The sequence below is a fragment of the Acomys russatus genome, chromosome 2 (genome assembly GCF_903995435.1).
Source record: "Acomys russatus chromosome 2, mAcoRus1.1, whole genome shotgun sequence".
Lineage (NCBI taxonomy): Eukaryota > Metazoa > Chordata > Mammalia > Rodentia > Muridae > Acomys > Acomys russatus.
In genome coordinates this window covers 11,402,696-11,415,503 of record NC_067138.1, presented here as the reverse complement: position 1 = coordinate 11,415,503, position 12,808 = coordinate 11,402,696, and the positions used below count along the sequence as shown (strand labels likewise).

Here is a 12,808-nt window from a genome sequence, read left to right as displayed (position 1 = left end):
AAGGGTGACAGAAAAAGAATGAATATGACCCAAAATCAGTAAGTAGTATGACTCATCCAGAGTCAGTAACAATGGTGGGGAGCCAGAGTCTCACCCTGGTTTTCAGACAGCACCAACAGCAAATACTTCTCTCTTTACCCCCAACCCCAAGGCTTCATGGCAAGACTTGTCGCCTCAATCTTTCCCAACAAGACACACACAGTGACTCAGGCCTCGTGCTCTTGTTGGCTAGGGTATGCTACTATAGCACAGCCGGCAACTATCATCTCTCTTATCAATAGGGTGGGCAAAGGAAGGGGAGACTGACCTGAAGAGTGTACAGGAGAGGTGGTGGGGGTCATGGTGTACCCCTTTGATCCCAGCACTCGGGAGGCAGAGGCAGGTGGGTCTTTGTGCACTTGAAGCCAGCCTGGTCTACAAAGCAAGGCTACACAGAGAAACCCTGTGTAGAAAAACAAAAGGATAAAAACACAGATGCCAATGGGACAGTAGTAAACTGCTTTTTGACAAATGCATCAAAAGAACTTGGTGAAGAAAAAAGAGGGATTTTTGCCCTAATAAATATGACACGGGTAACTGGTTTCCATATGCAAAAGAATAAAGGGAAGCCCTTAACTCAGTCCACACACACACACACACACAACAATCCCATGGGACAGGAAGCTAACCTGTTTGATCCTGAGAGCCAAGCATGGAGTCAGATCTTCAAACCCTGAGGCACACTTTTTTTTTTTTTTTTTTTAATGCAGCACATATAGTGCGAGCAGCCGAGGGGCTGGGAAGGTAGGGTTGGGGGAGCAGAGCTTATCAAAATTAAAAATGAACAGTAGAAACTACGGTCTGGCACAGAGGCCCACATGATAGCTGGTGGCAGCAGTGTGAGGAGTTTGAGGTCAGCCCTGACTATGAGTTCACAACAGCCTGGGCTACGGGAGACCCTATCTCAACCCCACCCAACCTCCAAAAATGTAAAAAATGCTGTGCTTCAGAGCTCATTATCAGGAGACCAAAAGAAACCAGCAGAATAGAGGAAATATCTTCAAAGTCTACATTAAATATAGGGAGCTGGAGAGATGGCTCAGTGGTTAAAAGCACTGATTGCTCTTCCAGAGGTCCTGAGTTCAATTCCCAGCAATCACATGGTGGCTCACAACCATCTATAATGTGATATGACGCCCTCTTTTGGCCTGCAGGTGTACATGCAGACAGAGTACTATATACATAATAATAAATAAATATTAAATATATCTGTGGCATCCAAAACACATGAGGAAACTTACAACTCAGACATAAAAAGGCGAATGATTGAATTTTTTTTTTGAATGATTGAATTTTTAAATGTGCAAAGGAATCAGACAATGCTCACGAGAAGATATAAACATGACAAGAGATAAACGGGGGAGGGGGGGGATCAACACCATCTTCTAGTAACTGAAGAATGTCAGTGAAAACACCACCCCACACCCACTTTAGAAACGCTATAAAAGTAAGCATCAGCCAGCTGCCAGGACTTGGAGAAATGACCCCTCACATATGGATTCAGTGTAAACACACAGCTATGGTAAATTCTAACAATGCCTCTGATAGAACACTAAATCCCCAGACAAAAGTATATACACGTGCTCATAGGGGGCCTGGCCAGACAGCTTCAAAGGGAAACTGACCTAAAGGTCCATCAGTGGATGAGTAGGCAAACTGCAGCCACAGGATGAAACAGCAGTCAGCTGTATGAAGCACGGCTCTAGCCAGGTACAGCGGCACACACCTGTAACCCCAGCACGCAGGGAGGGAGTGGCAGGCGTGTCTCTGTAAATTCAAGGCCAGCCTGGTCTACAAAGCAAACCCAGGATAGCCGAGGCTATACAGAGAAACCCTGTCTCTGGGAGGTGGGGGTGGGGGGGGGGGGTGAGTAGTGTTCCATACCACAATAGGGAAGAAACATGATCAAGCACATGGCAGCAAGTCAAAGAAGTAATCACAAAAGGTAGATTTGAATAACAGTTTCCTCCTAGATTAAAACCTTCCATCTTGGAGGGAAGCTTCTTAAAATACAGGATGTTAAAGGGGGAGACGAACAATGGAATGTTCTAAAGGGAGACGAACTGTCCCTCTTGCAGGGAAGCTCCTTAAATATAGGAAGTAAACAACTCAAAACAGCTTCAGGAAATCCCTGAAACTGAGCAGATTTATTAGGTCCCTCTCCCCCAAAGCACACAGAAGCAATAAAGACGACTGCAAGTTGCTCATACAAGCCTAGCTCCCTAGAAGATACAAATCAACTGAACTGCCTAAAAGATGCTCAGAGCAGCCAAGTCCGATGCCACGGAGAGCCATATCTGGGTCCGTGATGTCAGCAGCCCATGTTGCCACACGAAGGCCAGGCAGATTGCCCGTGGTCTATGCTGTAGCCTGAAGCCATGTTGCTGTCCATGATCCCAGCTGCATCAGAGGGCCATGTCTGGGTCCATGGCCCTACTGCAACCGGAAGCCCTGTTTGTCGTCTCTGCCAACGCCAGAAACCACGTGGAAGCCCACGATCTGCACTCCCGCAGAACACAAAGAATAAATAAGCTACTTTGGTTGTGATCGCGATTGACTGCAGATACACAGTTGAGAAAGAGGGACAATATGAAAGACTTCTGTGACAACGCCTACCGTCTACCTCCACACCAAACCACGCCCCCCAAAGTAGTAACAGCCTACACAGGAAACCCTCAGAGAACTCTTAGAAGCATTGCCCACCACGATACATGGCTTGCAGCTGGGGTGCGGGAGGGGAAAGACTCAGCTCTATGTAAGGAGCCGGCCAGAGAGTTTGGACGTTCTCCAGTGACTATATAAAGAACACAAATTGGACTTTTTTTTCTGGGTGGGGGAGGGGATGGTTAGGTGGACAGGGAAGTGAATGTGATAGGGGTGTATGATATGAAATCCCCCCAAAGAATCAATAAAAGTATTATGTTGGGGGGGGGGAGTAAATGTGAGGCTTTTCACCAAGCTGCAGTGCTATCCCTGGAATCCACTAGGTGGAAGGAAGGAAGTGACCTCTCCAAGTTGTCCTCTGACCTCCATATGTGTGCCCACAAACACATACACACACACATACACACATGCATACACTAATACATACACACAACACAAATAGATAAATATAAAAAAAATTAATTCACTATATGGTAAAAATAAATTTACTTGTAAGCATGTATGTAAAACAACTGAATTCAAAAGGATCATTTGTACATAAATGTTGCTGGTTCACTCTTCCCAGGTATCAACACTATAAATGGCCATCAATGGACATGTGAAAAATACAACATAATAAGGGAGACATATACCAGGGACCATTAGTAGCCACCAACGGGGAAGGAGTTGCTGGCAGATGATACAACAGGAATGAGCCCTGAATGTGCCATATGGAGCACACTGACCGAAAGAAGCCATACTGTAATGTGACTATCCAGAAAACGGTGACAGTCAGAGAGAAGAAAGCCAGCTGAGAAAAGGAAGCTAAAGACTCCTCAATGAGTATGAGGGCTCCTCAGGATGGAAAAAAAAAAAAAAAAAGGTTCAGAACGTGCAAGTCACTGAATATGCTGAATGATACTGCACCATCCACTATGAAACATTTTACAGAAGGAAGCTATACCCATAACCGAAACCAACACAAGAGTGAGAGGCTGGAGAGCAAGCACATCTGGGGTCTGACGGCGCAGCTCTTCTCCACTTCCTCCTGCACCCGACCCATCCTGCCACCTGAGAGCCTGTTGGGATCACTCTTTCTCTCCTCTGCCCCACTGAGACCCTAAGCTGTACAAGCTCACGGTGCCTTCTTTCACCTTGAGCCTTTTACCAAGTGCCCCGGAAACCCACAAGGCAAAGTACTAAGGTCCACACCGAATGGCCCTCACCTTAGCAAGCTCCCGTCTCAGCTCATCTTGCTCCTCCTCCGACAGGGTCTCTGGGGCGCTGAGCATGGCAACAGCATCCTCTCCCTCCTCGGCCACTGGCTCCGTCTTCAGCAGACCTTGGGGTTAAGGAAAGAAGAATCGTGTCAAATGTGAAAGCTGAGCTAACTCCCCCTGAAGCTCTCCACTGTCCCGCCCAGCTCAAGGTCACTAAGGTTACTGCCATACACCTTCTTTCTGTATGTTCAAGTCATATGGGTAGCTTGGGAAACAATCAGAGAAAAGGCTGGGATAGGTGATAAAAAACCAACTTAGAACGCTACAATATGAACTAAAAAACCTTCTGCCCGCTTCCACTCACACTCGGTCTCAAAATAATTATGACGGAGCAGAAGAACGGGGTCCCACCACCACCCACCTTTATACTAAGCTCAATGCATACCTCTAACCCTAGCACTTAGGAGGAGCCAGGGCAGCCACTAGTCAAGGCCATCTTCAGCTATGATTAAGCTGAAGCCCAGCCTGGGCGACAGGAGATCATGTCTCAGCAAAACAAACGTTCACCCTTAAAATGTGGCACAAATAAGTCAGGCGAGAGTAGATGAGAGGTTTTAACCCTGCACACCTGCCCACAGGAAAACGCTGTGCTGCTCGTCACCTCCCTGTGCAGACCATCTTCACAAAGGAGCCACAGAGTAGATTGGATGCCCTACTGAAAGCTGCTTTTCTTAAAACTGCGCCTCACTGGGATGTGCTCTGAGAAGCAGCCAACACCCTGGGGTCAGGCAGCACACGCCTGCAATTCCAGTGCTCAGGAAGCTGAGACGGGGCACGCTGGGGGTCCAGGACAGCCTGAGGTATACAGTAAGGCCTTGTCTTGAGGACAAACAGCTCTGCATTCCTATATAAAGACATGACCAACGACGACAGGAAGACTTCCAACCCTACTTATACTCACTTGGTAAAACAGAGCCCCTTGTGACGACCACGTTTCTAGCAAGTGGCCAGTATGCCAACTAACTCCAACTCCCCCCCTTTCCCTGCCCAAGCCCCACCTAAAAGTCAGTTCAGCTACAACAGGGTAGGAAAACAAAAGCAGCCACGGGAAAACCTCAATTGTATTTTATTAAGGTTTGAATGTCAAATATCCCACACGTTGGCTTTTAGGTTTAAACCTTTGGCCCCTACCTGACAGCTCTGTTTTTAAAAGTCATGGAGCTTTTTGGAGATGGAGGCTCAATAAAGGAAGTACATCAACAGGCATGGGGCTTGGAGTTTCATAGCGTGCTGCAGCCTCTGTCTTCTTGGCTTCCTGATTATGAATGTGGTATGACCAGCCACCTCACGCTCCAACACCAAGCCCAAAGTGTATCCTCTTGACTATGAAGCTAAAATAAACCCTTCTCTTCTCAAGCTGCTTTTCTTTTTTATCACCAGCAACAAGTAAACAAATATTCTAAATATTCTGATAATCTAAATTTTAAAATCAACATGGATTTAAATAATCTTTTTTTTTTTTTTTTTTTTAAGGCAAGGTCTCACTGTGTAGCTCTGACTATCCTAGAACTCACTATGTAGACCAGGCTGGACCCAAACTCACAAAGAACCACTTGCCTCTGCCTCTAGAGTGCTGGGATTAAAGGACAGAATGGCTCAGCGGTGCTGACACTGTCCCTTGACTCGGGCACCAAAGAGCTGCTCTGCATGGACAGTTCAGTGACTGACCTTGCCTTATTTAACTCTTGTTTGCATTGCTTTTGACCTTTTCAAAATGGTGTACTCACATATGATTTGACTACTGAGTTTTCTGGTGCCCTCTTTAGCTTTGCCCTTGTAGCCTACTCTAGCCACAGGCTAGCCACCCATCTTGGCAATCTCAGGTCACAGATCTGTAGCATGGAGGAGCAGGCAAGGCTCCTCCAGCTGTAAGCCAGCACCCCTGCCTTCATCCTGTCTGCAAAGCAGTGCCCCTCCCAGCACGATGCTGGACAGCAGAGGAAGGCTGCGTGGGCAGGTGGGAAGAAGAGAACACACACTGCTGAACAGGCAGAGAGATACGTTTAAGAGAAACACACAAAGCGACGAGATCCACGTGTAGCCATACGCACATTCCAGAAGCACTTGACATGGGGTTTACTGTGTAATAACTTTTAGAGGTAATTAATAATAATCGCTACCAAAACAGCGGCCCACGCACAAGATGTTCAAGGAACAAAAGTAACACAAACAAGCCTGTTCACAAACTACCCATTGGACCAGCAAGCAGAATTCAAGGTTTTCAGAAACAGAGCCAATACTTGGCAGATACAATCAAGGCATGGAAAAGTGCAGTGAGCAATTGCCTCTGTGAGTTAAGGAAAGCCACAGAGGCCAGGCATGTGGCAGGGGAGTGCCTCCATAGAGGGAAAGGCCAAGGAGCGGAGCTGGAAGTTGATGCCTGGTTGCCGTCGGCATCCCAAGATGTGGGAGCTGTCCGAGCTGTGGGATACCTGCCGAGGGGAGCTGCAGGCAGAGCGTGGAACAGAGGAGTGTGCTGCAGTCAGCAAGGCTGGCGGGGAAGAGCCGCGTTGTAAGCTCTTAACATCAGACAATGTTGTGGGATTTAGAGTTTGCTCTGCTGGGTTTCGGCCACCATGCTTCCGTCCAGGATTTCCTTACTACATTCCCTCCGCTCTCCCCCACCCCTCCCTCAGTTTGGACGGGTAATGTATATTCAAGTTCCATTGTGGATTCAATGTATGTGATCTGCTTTGTGATAAAACGTATGTGATCTGCTTTGTGATATTGATTTTACAGAGGTCAAGTTAAAGGGTTGGACTTGGACTTTTAAACAGTGTTAAGACTATGGGGGACATTTGAAGTTAGACCAAATGCATTTTACATTATGTTATACCTACAAGCCTGCCGCGGGGTGGGGGGGGTGGGGGGTAGGCGGGGAGTGGAATGTGATGGTTTTAGTGAGAATGCCCATATGTTTGTATGCTAAAGTATTTGGGAAAGATTAGGAAGTATGGCCTTGTTGGAGAAGGTGTGTCGCTACGGGTGAGCTTTCAGGTTTCAAAAGCCCAAGCCAGGCCTAGTGTCCGTCTCTGTCTGTCTGTCTGTCTGTCTGCCTGTCTGCCTGATGTTAAAGCTCTCAGCTCCTGCTCTAGCACCATGCCTGTCTGCTTCACAGTGGCCAGAAAACTGTAAGCAAGCCCCCACTTGAGTAGTGGTAGTGGTTGGCTGGTTGGTTTTTCGAGACAAGGTTTCTCTGTGTAGCCTTGGCTGTCCTGGACTTGTTTTGTCGACCAGGCTACTTTTGAACTTACAGTGACCCGCCTGCCTCTGCGTCCCTGAGTGCTGCGATTAAAGGTGTATACCACCACAACCAGCTATGTGTTTTCCTTTAAGAGCTGCGTCGGTCATGGTGTCTCTCCACAGCAACAGGACGGTACCTAAGGTGAGTCCCCTTCTAAGATGTCGTAGATGGAGGAATTCTCAAGTACTGTTTCCATAGCAGAAATCTGATTCTGGTTTTAGATTTCTCAGCACTTCTCTGTTTTAGAAACAGAGTCCAGCCCTGAGGCTGGCATCCCACCACGGGGCAGCTCCTGCCTTTTGCACTGGTACCGAACTCCTCCTCTGGCCAGACCACTGGGAAGCAGGGTATTGCTGTACCACACACACTGTGGGGAGCAGAAGCAGTGCATGCTCCGTGCTCATCCAGTCAGTGTGTGTGTCAAAGGAGCAAGGGACTGAGAATGAAGAACAGCAAACACGTGGGCCACCATCAGCCAGGGCAACAGGGAGCTAAAATCAACATTGGATTTGATCCTAATGTTTTGCTCAGGATTAAATTCTTGATGATAATCAGACTCATATCAAAGAGGACCAACAGAACTCAAGCACTACACTTTGCCTCTTCCATGCTTTTAAATCAACAGTATTTTTAAGTCTAGATAGGCAAGTAGATAAAAACAGTACCAACTTGCTAATGTACAGGGATCTCCAATTCCAAAAATAATCTAAAAGGTGGGCTGGAAAAAGGTGGTGATACTTAATCTGAAAAACATTATAATTTTTCAGAATTTCAGGCTTTGGTTTTTTTTTTTTTTTTTTTAAATCAGGCATTTTTAATCAGTAAAGTCCACACAAAACAACCCAAATCCAAACAACAACAAAAACAAAAAACCTGAAACACATGTAGGCCCAAAATTTCAGATAAGGGATATTCAAATATTTCATTAGGCCATCTAGAAAAAAATAAACGTCTCAGAGAAAAGACTTTGGCAACACCGTACTTGGCTTCAGGACCACTGAGACAGCTGGTAGATCAAGTTGGTTTAGCAAAGTCAGCCAGCAAGAATGTGGTCTGCTTTTCTCCCATTAACCTGCAGGGGGCAGCAAATCGCTGAGGTTAAATTTTAAAGGTGCAGGTTGTTAAGATACTCATGGGGTGGGCAGGAGCAAGGAGGGGGGAAGACAACAAAGACACAGCAGAATAACCAAGTGGGAGACACTCAAATCACAACCAAACAAAGCAGTCTTCTCTTACCCCTTAGGGCAAGTACTAACCACAAGGATCTGCGTCCAGATGAGGGAAAAGGCTTATAGAGACTAAGCAGCCACCTGAGTCACACACACTGCAAGCATGCAGTTGGGGTGTCTGAACAAGACAGTCTGATCTGAAAGGAGACACTCCAAGTCACTGATCTGAAAACGAAACTGGGAAGCAGAAGGCAACACCTGGACCATATCTGGTAGCAACAATAATAAAGACTACAAAACTAAAACAACCGGGAGATGAGGCCAAAAGCGATTCATGCCGGCTCACTTCTCCATTCCTGAACATTCGCTTTGCCTGAAATGCATTTGTAGGTATTATCTTGTTTCCTGTATGCCCACAAGTCGTATTTTGTATGGAGGGGAAAGTCTAGCTTAGGGGAAAAGATCTATCACTTTCTCACTCAAATCATGAACGATGAGACATGAGGCTATTACAAACAATGTAAGAAACATTTGTTCTTTAGTTTTAACATTCTTTACTAAAATCCCATGGAAAGCTATTTTATTTTACTTTTTTAATATTTTATTTAATTTTAATTTACGTGCGTTGGTGTGAATGTGTCAGATCTTGAAGTTACAGACAGCTGTGAGCTGCCATGTGGGGCACTGGGAATTGAACCCGGGTCCTTTGAAAGAGCAGACAGTGCTCTTAACAACTGAGCCATCTCTCCAGCCCTGGAAAGCTATTTTAAATGACAAAGAACATGACTAATGTTTACTGACGTTTTTTCCACCAGCCACCATGAAGGGAATTTACCTTGACAGAGATTCTGCTTGACCCCTAAACCTTCTCTCTCAGGCCATCTACCTACTTCTCTGTAAAATCCAGTTTGACCAAACAAACCTACTAAGTCAGTTTAACCAGAATCCCCATCCTTAATATCTGACCCCGCTTCCATATGTAACCAGGTCCCTCAATGCCCCCATCCCCTGTGCTGTCTCACCGTCCTACCTAAAGCCTTCAACAAGAGTCCCACCATGTTGGTCTGGCCTAACTCTGCCTGATTGCTACACTTGTCCTTGACCCTTGCCAAGGCTGTATTTGGGGGCTGACTCTAGCCTCTGCAACAGCCCAGAACAGTGGTCACCATACCCACCTCAAAAGCACTTAGTAATGCCACCCTCACCGTGCTTTCACAAGAGTCATTTTCTTCATTAAGCACGTGTTCCACAGAAGCAAACAGACAAGCAAAATTAAATCAACATCCAACAAGAATAGTGATTTCTACTATGAAACGGAGGTCGTCCGAGGTTACATAATTTCCCCAGAGTCAGACAAGACTAAAACTTGAGGGTCTTTCTGATTCTACACACGTGCTCACTCGCATACAGTCTGTCTTAAGAGAAATAGCAACAAGGAAGGCAAGACAGAGAGCCCGGGCTAACTCTTTTCTCTACAGAAGCCAGGATATATGTCTCATACACAAAATTCCTCCACAGCAAGGCAGTCAGTAGCACCGGCTGGGTTGAGCCCGGAAGCTACAGGCTGGGCAGCAGCCAGCTGGATGAAGGCATGGATGACAGCTGAACCATCACTGGAGTGAGGATGGAGGTGACAAACCATGTTGGCACCACTGTACCGTTTTATGGAGACCATACAACTGCACGGCTAGGCCGTCACTGAGGCACAGCAGCATGCCACCTGCAAACACATTTTGAGATCTGGTAACTGGACTTCAGACAAGCCCAGATCTCCTTGCCAATCCCTCATTTAAACACAGACATGGTGTGGGAGAATGCACAGACCAGGCCTATGATGATCCTCAACGAAAAACAGTTCAGGTCAGATAACACACATGAGGACATTTTAGGAAAATGTTAACTTTTCTTTAAAAATACACCCAAGAGTATTACAGCCATCACACGCAGCCAAATAAATCTTCAATAAGCATAGGTTTTAAAGATTTAAGTGAAGGGAAAGTGCCGATTTCCATTTCAAAAGGTAACTTTTTACAGCCCTTTAAAAATAAATTTTTACAAATACTATGATGCTTTGTGTATCAGGCTTGCTGAAATGCCTTCAGTGGACCTGTGAGGAAGGCAGGATTGGTTGGTCCTGGCATGGTGGGAATCTGAGCATAAGGTGATGGGAGATGGGAAGGGCAGGCTGCCAACAGGGGAAGAGCAGGGAGCCCTGAGCACACCCCACTTCCAGACTATAAAGCCCTGGTCTCCTTTCCCTATCATCTCATCTCAGACCTCACGGTGTCTGCAGTAGAACAAATGTTAATATTTTATTTAAACTCATGTATTAGCTAAAGTAGGCTTCTCTCTTTTCCTGTAGATAACCACTCATCCACCACACCCCCAGTCATTTCAGCCAAGAACATGTCTTATGGGGACAGTGTTGTCTCACTTGCTATAGCCCATGCTGGCCTCAAAAGCCTAAGTCACGTGTCTTAGCGATGACTACAAGCTTGCACTACTAGGTCTGACTCTAAAGTACTTCTACAATCCAGCCATGAGTGAGTGTGCAGGGTTTCTCAGCAGGAAAAGTATGGGTGCAGCCTGGTGCCCCAACCTGGACCCCACCTGGATGGCTGGCTCTTGGCCCTTCATCTCTGCCCTTGACTCCAACTAAGACGGCTTCCCTTCAAGATTTCCCTTAGTGACAATGACTGAAACTTTAGCCATTTCCATATGGTTCTAGCTCTGGGAAAGAATTCTGAGGAGGAAGAAAGAGCTGGAAAGTCACAACTTCAAGGCAAACTAACACAGCAAGTTCCAGGCCAGCCATGTCTCAGGCAGGTGTAGCGGTGCACCCTCTAAATCCCAACACTTGGGAGGCAGAGGCAGGTCGACCTCTATGAGCAAAGCCAACCTGGTCTACAGTGTGTGGTCTAGGCCAGCCAGGGACACATACTTTGACCCTGCCTAAAACAATGAAAAGACTCGGAACAATGTCATTGAAACTATCACTATGCAGTACAAAGATAAGAAAACCAGAGGAGGGGTGACTTCAAACAAAAACAAACAAACAAACAAAAGGCAGTGAGATGTGAGGTATTGAAATAAGATGTGGCGACATCTGAGGAAGCCTGCACTTTGGGCCAGCAGTCTCTGAGACATGGAATGTAGCACACTGTAGCTCTTCCGTAACACTCCCGTATGAACGAGGTACAGGAATGCACACGGGTGAGTCAGAAAGAACAAGCCTGGTTTCACTGCCTTCCTTCTAAGCCTTCTCTTCTCTATACTGTCTTTTTATTATCTTTACCTACAACGGTTTTCTTAATTAAAACAGATACTAAATGTACTTACAGCTCCTAGCCCGCAGTGAGCGCTACGTGAAAGACGGCTACTATTTCCCCAAGCGTGTTCACAAATGCGCTGAGGACGTGAGGGTCTGTAACTGACCTGGCAAGCACAAAGGTACTCAACAGAGAGACACCTCCGCACCCCTCCCTCTGACTATCACATTCCTGAAATACTGCACGCCAAGGAATTGGATTTGCTGCAGGGATCTCATGGTGGGAAGAGGGAGAGTCTGCAACTCTGGTCCAGCCACAGGAGACTATGGTCCCCAGAAAGATTGTACATGGCGCTGACAACTTGCAAGGACAGAACGGAGACATAGTGACTTGTCAGTGGCTAGACCGTGGTGGCCAAGGCACCCCCTGACCAGGAACAATTAGTTATGCACACCTCTTGCCTGTGGTTTAAACAGAAATGCCTGTCAAAACCCTGCCGATGGGCTGGAGGCAGTCACCAGACCTCATCTGCTCTTCCCAATGTGGCAGCACTGAATAAGCCATCGTTCTCTGCATGTCACCTTTGTCACTTTGTCATGCTGAGAACTGGTGGCTAAGCACAGCTTGTTAGGGCTTTCAGGGCCCAGTCTTTGACTTAAAGACTCTGGTAACTAATGGGGCACAAGTGATAATACAGGAGGCATAATAAACACAACAGCAGTTCCCAGAGGACTTTGTAGGGTGGGGCACTCTGCTTGTAGCACGTCTGCCTCCCGGCACTAGATGTCAGCAGCACCTGCACAGCCAAACCAATGTGTGCAGGGCATGAACGTGCCCTGGGCTGAAGATCACTGACCCACCTCACCAGAAGATCCGGACAGACAGATACTTGCCCTCTGAGGTGTCATCTTCAGAAGATGGTACTTCAGGAACAGAAGCAAGGGCTGTGGAGAGTCGGGTCCTCACGGGATGTCCCCCACCCCACCCCTCCCGCATTAGCTCATACTGGGAAGAATAAAACCTTAGAGGAAAATGAACTGGGTTAATTGAGGAGGCCAGGAATACAGGAAGGCAAAGAGATGACCCATTTCACCTGGCAGAAGAGGCAGGAACCTCAGAGCAGAATTGAGTGGCATCAGGGTTACTGAGGAAGGAAGGGGACAA

The 12,808-nt window shown here is 46.8% G+C and overlaps 1 protein-coding gene across 5 annotated transcripts in view; it reads right to left on the bottom strand.

Moving 5' to 3' along the window:
- Tpd52 (tumor protein D52) overlaps nucleotides 1-12,808 on the bottom strand; it is an 84,825-nt gene that overhangs the window by 18,131 nt on the left and 53,886 nt on the right. For all 5 annotated transcript variants that reach the window (XM_051158354.1, XM_051158346.1, XM_051158339.1 and 2 more), the window contains exon 2: nucleotides 3,909-4,024. In XM_051158354.1, coding sequence (XP_051014311.1) covers nucleotides 3,909-3,974 — 66 coding nt within the window. In that variant the 5' untranslated portion in view covers nucleotides 3,975-4,024. The remainder of the gene's footprint in view (nucleotides 1-3,908; nucleotides 4,025-12,808) is intronic.